Raw genomic sequence first — 11,503 nt, forward strand, 5'->3', positions numbered from 1 at the left:
TCTTTTAGAGCTCAGTTCAAACTCCACAACCTGTTCGATGTTACTTACACCTATAACCATGAAAAAGAATTCTATACTTCAAAATATCTAATCACATCTAGACTAAGTTGTATAATAGCAGAGATTTTTTAGGTAGTTCCTGTGAAATCTAATATAGAGACTAAAAAGTGAGATGACTATTTAAAACGACCCAATGAGTGACAGAAATCTAAAATTGGATTATAATGATGGTTGCCTAACTCAGTAAATTACCTAAGTATCACTGAAATGAGTGAGCACTTAAAATGGGTAAATTGTATCTACCTCAATAAAGTTGTTTCTTCAAAAAAGAAGCTACAGAAAGTAAAAAGAGGATACCAGGGACTAGTGAGAAATGGAAAGTTATTGTTTAGCAGGTACAGTTTCTGTGTGGGATAATAAAAAATTTCTGGAAATGAATACTGGTAATAATTGTACAACATTGTGAATGTACCCAATGCCAGGAAATGGACACTAAAAATGGCTAAAAGGGTAAACTGTATATTATGTATATTTAACCACAATTTTAATTTTTTTTTTTTTTTTTTTTTACTTTTGAGAGTGAGACAGGATGTGAGTGGGGGAGGGGCAGAGAAAGAGGGAGACACAGAATCTGAAACAGGCTCCAGGCTCTGAGCTGTCAGCACAGTCAGACGTGGGGCTCAAACCCACAAACCGAGAGATGACGACCTGAGCCGAAGTCGGGAGCTTAACCGACTGAGCCACCCAGGCGCCCCTAACGACAATTCTTAAAAATGAGGTTGGTTTTAGACATGTTGAGTTCGAGACACCTCTGGAATAGTGATGGTGATGCCTAGAATAATCTAGAGCTCAGAAAAGAGGGCAAAACTAGAAAATGATTTGAGGATACTGAACCATACACAATTTTGAACTTTAGGGACTAACCCATTAGAGATTAACCCACTACCTAACAAATAGTGGGTGCTCAACAAATACTGTCAATTGAATTTAAAACAAAAAGAAAGAAAAGAATCCAGTGACTTTAAAAAAAAATACTGAAAAAGTCAATTGCCTTATGACCTGACAATAATTCATCTTATGGATGTATTAAGTACTGCATTAAGAAAGCTATTGTTATATTTCTCCAATCTATAGACTTCTTGGTACTTTGTGAAGAAAAAAGAAACAGTTTCTGTGCCTTGGGCCTGTTTTTCACATCAATAAGTACTGCAATAAATGAAGACTAAAGAGTCTTCTCTCCTTATAGGTAAGAGGAAATACCTACCCGAATAGTTACTGTATGATTAGCAGATGGTCTCAAGAGAGGCAGCCGGTTCCCACACCGAGGCATTCTTCTCATATCCTCAATAGGAGTTCCAAGCCATTTCTTATCTGGAGAAAGGTGAGGTGGAATGTATTTAGGTATCTTCCTTTCTGTCCTTTGATGCTTGATTTCACATTGTTCTTTTCTAAGGTCAAAACAAACGTATTCAGTCACAAATCTGCCTATTTAAATTTCCTTAGGTACACAAGTATAAAACTTACCCAGAATGTTATTGTTTAAAAACGTCCCAGACTTGCTATCTCTCCTTGGTATTTACAATCAAAAGAAAAACTAATAAAACATAGTAAAACTGAAGAGCTTATTTTCAAGTCTATGGAAGCAATTTATTTTTAAATTTTTTTTTTCAACGTTTATTTTTTTGAGAGAGAGAGAGAGACAGAGCACAAGCAGGGGAGGGGCAGAGAGAGAGGGAGACACAGAATCTGAAGCAGGCTCCAGGCTTTGAGATGTCAGCACAGAGCCCAATGCGGGGCTGAAACTCATGAACCATGAGATCATGCCCTGAGTCAAAGTCGGCTGCTTAATTGACTGAGCCACCCAGGCACCCCACGAATTTCTGAACACATAAAATCGCCTTCCAAAAAAAACCTGACCATGTAAGAATATGAGCACTGCCAAATGAGGCACGGTTCACAGTGTCAGCTACTTCTCAGGTCTCTAGACAACAATTTTCAGCAAAGTGAGCTTACTGTGGCGCATGTGATAGAAAATATCACAAATTATGGAGATTAAGATTCCAAATGGAATAACTGCAAAAATGTAAGCTTTGTAATCAGACAGACTCAGCTTTAAATCTCAGCGTTACTACCCACAAGTTATAATTTCAGTGAATTCTCTAATTCAAATCTCAGTTTTCTCATTTATGAAGTACAACATCACCTGCCTGCACATCAGAGCATTAGAGGAGAAAATGCAGTATTAATGGCCTAGAAAAATGGCTAAACAGAAGCTACTATCAACCTCATATTTTTAAATTCTGATTATCCCCACAAATTTCAGAAGGAAGATCACGAAACTAATAAAGTCCAATTAACAATATTTATTTACTTCTTGTTTTCTGTCCCTGATCTTTTTGAATCTAGGTTTAAATTTAGCATTAACATGGGGTGTCTGGGAGGCTCAGATGGTTAAGGCCCCAACTTTGCCTCAGGTCATGATCTCATGGTTTTTGAATTTGAGCCCCACATTAGGCTCTGTGCTGACAGCTCAGAGCCTGGAGCCTGCTTCAGATTCTGTGTCTCCCTCTCTCTCTGCCTCTCCCCTGTTCCCAACTCTGTCTCTCTATCTCTCCAAAATAAACATTTTTAAAAAGTTACATATTTATCGTAAAGTTAAAAAGAAACCAACTATTTCTTTGCTTCAATCTAAACCATAACTCTGTTAAATCCCCTTACAAAATTATAAAATGTATTACACTATTGGAGACACTCTTGTGGAAAAAAATTACCTTTTGTCATCTACTTTAGGCAGTCTCATGAAATGATCTGTGATTTTAGTATCCTTTTTTCCATGTTGCTTGGAATTCCTGCATTCTACATTTAGGCTAGAAATACTCCCAGATGGTTTGGCATTTAAATCATTCATTCCACTGCGAGTCTCTCCTCCTTCAAATTGAAAATGTAATTGAATTTCACCTCCTTTAGAAGAGGATGGTTTCCTCAATTCAGTGTCGGCTTCTCTTGCTTGGAACCTTGAAGGTCTACCAGCTGTTTGGGAGGAATTGCTATCTTCTTGCTCATCAAAACCTGGACTTGTCTCTTCATCTGCCTCTGAGTCCTGACAACTATTTTTGGAATTATCTACATCCATTGGTGACTCAGGTTCACTTTCTTTCTCAAATGGAGGAGAATTTCCTAAGCTACTCTCCTGTCTACTCAATTTGTTGGCATTTTTCAGTCCACTACCAGCATCTTCAGAGCCGATGTCTGACAAGGGACTCTCTGGCACCACATCTATCTCTTCCGGCTGACAACCTGCACAGTCTTCTACAGGATGGCAAGACTTGCTGCACTTCTGGTGGCTTTTGGCTTCTCTGGCCCGTTCATCTTCTGTGGTCTGCTTTGCATTTGCAAACTTTACAGGTGTCAAAAATTGCTGATTATCTCTACTCTCCTCACTATCTGTGTCACTGTGATCATCGTTTCGGGGTGACTGATCGTTAGCATTACTGAACTGCTCTGGTATCAGAGTTACTGTCGAAGGTTCACTTTCCAAAAGCCGCTCTGTATGTTTCCCTTCATTTTGCCACTTACACATAGCTGCAGTCTGATGCTGGTTCAAATATTGTGTACTTTTTTCAACAGGTGATTTATCAAGACTTAGTTGAGAAACATTTTCTAATTTTTCCACATTATGTTGATAAAAGTTATCTTTTTGTACAGAACTCATCATGGATTCCAGTCTTGTGTTATTGTTTTCTTTACTGTGCAAACTACAACAGAATAGAAAGAACTAATGAGGCAATAGAACTTGATACAATAGAAAGAACTTATAAAAAAATCACTTATCCAACCACACAACCACACTACCACTACCATAGTAATAATTAAACTACTTGTGATTACCTAAACACAGAACATGCTCTTTCATGACTCCATCACTTGGTACATATGCCTGTAATGCCCTTTTCCCAACTCATGCCTGGGAAACACCTACTCTTCCTTTAAATGTTAAACTGGACTCACCTCCTGGCAGGCCTTCCTGCAAAGGTGAAGCTGATTGTCCTATGTACTAACTACCACTGTTCTGTTTATATAAGACAGTCAAGTCTTATTTATCACACTATGTAATGATTGTGTATTTTTGAGTATGCCACCACCACTATACTCTATCTTAGAAACAGAGACTATTCCTCTTTCATCTTTGTATTTCAAGTATATAGGACAGTCCCTGATACATTAGACTCTAAAACACTATTATTTGTAATCTGAAAGAATGAATAAATGTAAAGAAAAGTGGGATCAAGCGAGGAGAAAAAGCATGAAGCAAGATAAAACATTCATGTATCATGTTATTCATTTCTCTGTATAGGTATGTTTCTATACCTTTCTGCTTCAGCTGTCTTGATTCCTTTAGTGTCCATCCAACTGGTAATAGTCTTTTGTTTGAAAACTGTAAAAAAAAAAAAAAAAAAGACACACACACAGACACACACACACACACACACACACCAAAACAATTATGTATATGCATACATGCCTTCAAAGAGAAAATACCTATAGCAGCATTTATACACATAAGCCATTGTGCTAGGTTCTGTGGGTTAAACAGAGATTAATCATTCCTGCCACACTCAAGTAATGGGAGATAAGATAGAAATATTATATAAATGCATCTGGCATAGAGTAGTAAGCAACATGCCCCTAAAAGAGCTGGTATGGACTAATGGGTGAGAATTCAGGCTCTGTAATCAAACGACTTGGATTCAAATCCTAGTGCTCCCATTAGATTCCTAAGCAACTTTGTGAGGAATCATTTTTCTGTGTCTCAGATTCCTTATTTGTAAACATGCAAATTAACAGTACCTCTCCTGGGGTTATTATGAGGTTTAAATGAAATAGCATGCAAGATGTTTAAGGCACAAACTGGTATACGATCAATAAATAGTTCTTAACTAACTTAAGTTAAGAACTAACTACCTTAGTATTAAATGAGATTAAAAGGAATTAAAGTATTTCTGAGAAAAGACTTTAGGGAACTAGAATAGGTAGAACAGTCTGATAAATAGGGGTTGAATTGTGCCTTGAAGAATAAATGTAGTCACAAAGGGAAATCATAAGCAAAGGCATCAATGGCAAGGAAAAATAAAGAACTTAAAAAGAAATCAACACAAAATATGATTGAAAAGTCAGCTACCACAAAGAGGTATGAAAAAGTGTTAAGTTACACTCAGAGCTGTAATTCCAGAATTCAAATCTAAGATTTGATGTCAGTCATGCATGATAGATAGCCTGGAGCGCAAATCTGAGGGGGCAAGAAGGAAGACCCTATTGATAGAAACCAGCAAGGAAGCTATTGGTGTTAAGTCAGAGGTTCCCAAACCATCTGAATCATTAACGGGCTGATAATTAATGGATCCCAGGGCTAGACCCCAGGCCTACTGAATCAATCTATATATGTGATGATAGAGTCAACAAAGGAAGCTAGAATCTGTATTTTTTTCAAAAGGTGACTCAGATGATCAGCAACTAGGTTGGAGAACTAATGGTCAAAGGCCAAAACTAGTCCTTGTGAGAATAGAGAATAAAAGTTGAGAAATGAGAGTCATTACAGACTTCATAATGATAGAAGTTAAAGGTGACACTGAGCTTTAAGTTTGAGATACTTAAAAGATAGTCACAGCATTAAGTAAAAATGTAGGAAATATAAGACAACTGGATTTAGGGGAAAATATGATTTGGTCAAATGTGAACATACTAAATTTGAGATGCTGAAGAGCTGACTAGATAGAAATGACCAGCAGACAATAGCAAAGGTAGAAGTGATAACTCAGTTGAAGAAATGCAACACAAATAAATGTAAACCACAGTTTACATAAGCATTAGAAATAAGCATGCTTTCAAAATTAACTAAACTATGGATTAAATGTATGTAATATTTTAGTATAATAAGATATAAAATCTTAAACATTCTCAGCTATTCCCCAAACTGTAATGTAAGAATCTAGGCACCTTAAGTCAGACTCATTTTTATTTGCTTAGGTCTTCTCAAATACCACAATGTGAGCAAAACAGATGTTGTCCTAAATATATGAAAATATACAGCTTTATCACTATATTTGAGTCCCATATAATTCATTCCTTACATAAAATACTAACATTCCAACTAAAATTCTTCGATTAGCATTTTAAAAAGTTTCTATCACAAAAAGTATTATATTTGATATTCCTTATTAATACCACTATTTTAGTGCTTTTATTAAGTTAGCACTTCTACAGAAAATCAGGCTTCAGACAAAAAATTGGTTTCAATCAGAAGAGGATGAACAACTTGATTCCGAGACTTCTTCTGTAGTTCCATCTTTCTCTATTTAATTTCATTATATCAAACACAAGTATAGAATATCCTCAAATTACAAACCAGCAGGGAGCCAAAACTTCACTTTTTGAGTCAGTGTAGAATTTAAAACACCTTTTGGGGCACCTGGGTGACTCAGTCAATTAAGCATCTAACTCTTGATTTTGGCTCAGGTCATGATCTCATGGTTTGTGAGACCAAGCTCCGTGTAGGGCTCTGCGCTGACAGAACAGAGCTTGCTTGGGGTTCTCTCCTTCTCTCTTGCTCTCTTTCTCTCTCAAAATAAATAAATATTTAAAAAATAAAACATCTTTCTCCATAAATATAAGGATTAAATGGTATGCAATAGCTAGGTTCCTATAATAGACATAAACACAAAGCATAGCACTATAAAGGCAAGTCTAGAGAACCGAAAGACTACATACATCATTTCATAAGAAACTATGAAGTGTTCTCCTACAGCTCTGACATGAGAATGTATTCTCTCTCCAGTTTTAAGTTTCCTAGTATAAACAAACTGAGGGTTGATGGGGGGTGGGAGGGAGGGGAGGGTGGGTGATGGGTATTGAGGAGGGCACCTTTTGGGATGAGCACTGGGTGTTGTATGGAAACCAATTTGACAATAAATTTCATATATTGAAAAAATAAAAAATAAAAAAATAGTTTCCTAGTATAATTCCTGAAGCCTGAGAACAGGATAAAAGAGGAGCAAGAGGTGAGGAACCAGTATTTCCTGATAATAAAACATTCCTTAATCCTTCTGAGAGCCCTACTTCTCTTTCCAATACCACTACTCTAGCTTCCAAAGGTTTCTTTTGCAAAATTTCACAGGACTGCTTCAGAGTTTTACCCATTATTACCAAAATGAGCATAAAATTATGCTTCCCACATTACCTGGGAACTTCTTTCTTTTTACTAGAAATAATCACAGCAAGCAAAAAGGAGGGTAAAAGAGGTGATGAAAAAGATAAAAGATCTGGAGTCAAGATCCTGGACTGAGATCTTTGCTCAGTCACTTAACTGGTACTTTACTTCTTTGGGCTTCACTTCTATTTCCTCACCTATAAAATAGGATTAACAATAAATACGTACTTCCAGGCTTATGTAGATCAATGAGAGAAAATATGAAGTGTCCAGTCTCACAAAGTAGAAACTCAACAATTCACCCAATCTCATTTTCACGGATATCAGCAGTCCTCCAACTTTATTCTGACTTCACACCATTTACACTTAATCTCAGAACATCACTCAGTAACCACTGTGTTAGTGTCAATTAGCATATCAAATAGGTGCTATAGACACAGGCAAAAGACACAAAATGCTTTGAAATTCACCTGCATTTCAAAGGAACACCTCAAAAGTCTCTTTATCAGCAGCAAGATAAGGTATGGGAAGGAAGGGTGCGGAGAGACCAAAAAGTGATGGACAGGGGGAGTTCTGAGATGAGGAAAGAGGTCTGATGATGCTTTTGACAGCACTGAGGCTGAAGGAATGATTCAAGGGAAGGGAGACAAACCAGCTCCAGTCCCCCCACAACCACCACCACCACCCATCACTGACCTACACTTGGACCGTGCCTGGAGCAGGGAGAGAAGCTCTAGGTAGCTATAAAAGGCAGAAAAGGGGAGCTGCCATCAGAATGTGAATAGCACCCTGAGTTCTATGCAGGGTTTGCGGTTTTCGACCAATAGAATATGCCCAGGAAGGTAAATAACACAAAATTTAAAGATGTTGAACGAACATCCATTTCCTTTTCTCATCTACTTCTCCTAGGATGACTATATATTAAAATTTTAAATACCACATTCCTAAAGAATTCCAAATTTGAAACAATAGTTTTTGTTTAGACTGTGAACATTTGTTAACTGGTGTCCTGTGCCCAGTATACACAAATAGTAACACATAATAAAGTACAGCCCAAGTTTTAATTTGGTTCCTCTTCTGCAGAAATCTGCAGGAAATAAGAAGATTCAACCAAGAGGACTGACTGCCTCCCTCCACTTGCAACTAACTCTTCCACCTTTATATGGAAATCAGCCTCTCAGATAGGTTCAGATACAGTACTTGGAGGTCACCCTCAGTGCCCCTCCCCTCCACTCTCCATCACCAAGTTCCCTGAAATCTTCCTAAATCTTAAATCCATTCCTTCCTCTCCATCTTCAAAATAGCACCAATATCAAAAGAACAGGTACATCACTTTGGACAAGCGCATTTATTTCCTATAACTGGTCTCCTGGTCTAGTCTTGACTTTCTCTAACCCAGTGTTACACAAACTACAATGGACTTTTTTTTAACAAAATACATACAACATAAGAATGCATCATATATAATAGGTATTATTTCATGAAACATGTTTGTAATAAATATGGCATATTTACTCAGTTCACAGATTTCCTACTGTTTGTACCAGGTGAAATTTATACAGCAGACCGCAGTCTAAAAATGCCACTAAGTCTAAAGATGGCCACTAAGGCCATCTTTTCTAAAATACTCACCAAATGTTATCTCCCTTCTTAAAAGCTTTTTAGTGGCCCTCCATTAACCACAGAATAAAGTCTAAACTTCTTGAAATCGCACTGAAGTTTGTCCGTAACAAGCTCTGCCCCTCTTCTTGGACTCACCTCCTGTCACTCCTGTCATCCTGTGCTCCAGTCCTACCACTTTTGCACATGCCACTCCCTCTGCCTATTTAATTCTTTCTCTCCTTGATCTACACGGTAAATCCTGCTTATCCTTCAATATTTAGTTCAGGTGTACTCCCCACTGCCTCTAAGTCCTGAGAAAACTAAGTTTATATCATTCACATGAAGACTGCCTGATCTCTGTCCAGTTGACCAATGCATCACTGTTGAGCAATGCATCCTTTTTTTTTTTTTTTAATTTTTTTTTTCAACGTTTTTTATTTATTTTTGGGACAGAGAGAGACAGAGCATGAACGGGGGAGGGGCAGAGAGAGAGAGGGAGACACAGAATCGGAAACAGGCTCCAGGCTCCGAGCCATCAGCCCAGAGCCTGACGCGGGGCTCGAACTCACGGACCGCGAGATCGTGACCTGGCTGAAGTCGGACGCTTAACCGACTGCGCCACCCAGGCGCCCCGAGCAATGCATCCTTTTTGAAATGCTCTCTTCCCTGCAGGACACAACAAAAGCCAAGATTTTCTCCTACTTTTCTGGCTACTTCTCTTCAGTCTACTCTTAAATGATGGTGTTCCTAAAGTTTCTGTCCTAGGTCGCCTTTATTTTCTCTACATGCTGTATATGATCTGATCTACTTCCATAGCACCGATCACCACGTTTATACCAAGAATCCCCAAATCTGTATTTCCAGCAAGATATATTTCTTATGAGATACAAAATACATATCCCATTCTCTCCGAATCCATCCACTTCTCCCCTTTCCTACCGCCCACAACCAAGTATAAACCATCATTATCTCCCACCTACACTAACTCCTTTAGTCTTGGGCCTGCGCTTCTGCCCCCTTTCAATACATGCTTCATTTTCTACACATCAGCCAGAGACCTTGAAAAAAGAAAAAAGGTGTGTGTGTGTGTGTGTGTGTGTGTGTAAACATGCATGCACACGCATGTGTGTAAAGTCACTCCCCTACTAAAAACCCATTAAAAGCTTCGGGTTGCCCTCAGAGATAAAACCCTTAGCATTCAAAACCCTTAGCATTACCTGTATGTCCCAGTATGATCTGATCTTTGCCTACCTCTCTGCAGCCCTCTCACTACTCTCCCCTGTTGACAGTATGCATCAGCTATACTTCAGGAACCCTCCCTTACTTCCTCTTTTTTAGCTAACTCTTCAACATTCTTCACTCTTCAAAATAAGCATTTCATCTTCTGGGAGAATATCTTTGATCCCACAGACTGGATTAAGTACTTCTGACTCTTGGGGTGCCTGGGTGGCTCAGTTGGTTAAGCATCTGACTTCGGCTCAGGTCATGATCTCGTGGTTCATGGGTTTGAGCCCTGTACCCGGCTCTGTGCTGAGAGCTCAGAGCCTGGAACCTGCCTTGGATTCTGTCTCTCCCTCTCTCTCTCTGGCCCTCCCTCGAGCTCTGTCTCTCTCTCAAAAATAAACATTTTTTTTAAAAGTACTTTTGATTCCTAACCCTAACCATATGTCCCTCACCTATAAGCACAACCATTACCTCTTGTTACGTGGACTTCTCACAGAATTGTCTATCTCTACTGATGGATTTTAGGATCTGAAGACAGGCCAAGTTCAACAATGTATGCCAGAGACAAGTACAATGCCAGGTAATACTAACAGCCCTGCACCCCGGGGTGAATCAAGAGAAATTGTGACCTTCTTTGCAGCTTTCTTTCCATCTAGAGGTTGAAGCTTCACATACACAATCAGACCTCCTTAACAAGGCAATTTCTCAGTCAAACCCGAGGAAAGCAAACAGGTGGAGTCTACTACCATTTTCGGCCTTGAGTGACTGCTCATCAGGGTTTCTCACCCCACCAATGCAAGTGGGAAAATGTGGCCGCATTCCCCCACTAAGCGGCCTTAGTGACTCGGCAAGAGGGCCTCAGAGTAGTGCACACAAGACCAGAAAGGGGACGACTGGAGTTCCTGGGTCCTCAGAGACCAAGAAAAGGTTTGGGCCAAAGGGAAGGACAAAGATCTTTATTTCCCCACGTACCAAGCGAGGTGGCGCTGCCTCTGTGCGGTCCCGCCCGCCCCGGGACGCAGCCTGACGAGGACGGTGGGACCCTGAACTGCACAGGAGCGTCCTTGGGATCGAGAACGCGCCTCTGCCTGCCGGGGAAACTCCGGGCGTCCGAGGCGGCCGGCGGAGAAGTTGCAGCGGTGCCCCAGCGGGGTCGCTTGGTGCAGGGCTCACAGCCGGGGCCCGCACTCATGCTTGGGACCCGCAGCGCACAGTCCCCGGGCCGGCCCGGGCGGAGAGCCTCATTCACTAACCCTGAGAGGGACGGACTGCGCCTCCTCCTCGGCGCCTCCCGGCACCATTCCCTCTCTGCCGCTGCCTGCTTCTGCAGTTGCTGCTCCGCTGGCCTCCCGAGCCAAGCCCTAGCCAGTCGCCTGCCTTCCCTTTCCACAGGCACCCCCACCTGCCACAGGACGCGCCGCTTTGATTCTGGCTTGGTTCACTTTCCCACCACCGGAAGGCGGCCGTCAGGCG

General features: G+C 40.2%; 1 protein-coding gene across 6 annotated transcripts in view; it reads right to left on the bottom strand.

The window, feature by feature from the left end:
* Positions 1–11,490, bottom strand: part of PARG (poly(ADP-ribose) glycohydrolase) — a 134,035-nt gene extending 122,545 nt beyond the window's left edge. For 2 of the 6 annotated variants that reach the window (XM_053909695.1, XM_053909694.1), the window contains exons 1-4: positions 11,003–11,490; positions 4,369–4,435; positions 2,772–3,755; positions 1,261–1,448 (exon numbers count right to left, since the gene is read on the bottom strand). In XM_053909695.1, coding sequence (XP_053765670.1) covers positions 1,261–1,448; positions 2,772–3,755; positions 4,369–4,435; positions 11,003–11,222 — 1,459 coding nt within the window. In that variant the 5' untranslated portion in view covers positions 11,223–11,490. The remainder of the gene's footprint in view (positions 1–1,260; positions 1,449–2,771; positions 3,756–4,368; positions 4,436–11,002) is intronic. The other 4 variants (XM_053909696.1, XM_053909697.1, XM_053909699.1 and 1 more) reach the window with 4 other exon arrangements.
* Between the last annotated feature and the right edge of the window lie 13 nt (positions 11,491–11,503).

This window comes from Panthera pardus, unplaced genomic scaffold (genome assembly GCF_024362965.1).
Source record: "Panthera pardus isolate Hobbes unplaced genomic scaffold, ASM2436296v1 HiC_scaffold_22, whole genome shotgun sequence".
Classification (NCBI taxonomy): Eukaryota; Metazoa; Chordata; class Mammalia; order Carnivora; family Felidae; genus Panthera; species Panthera pardus.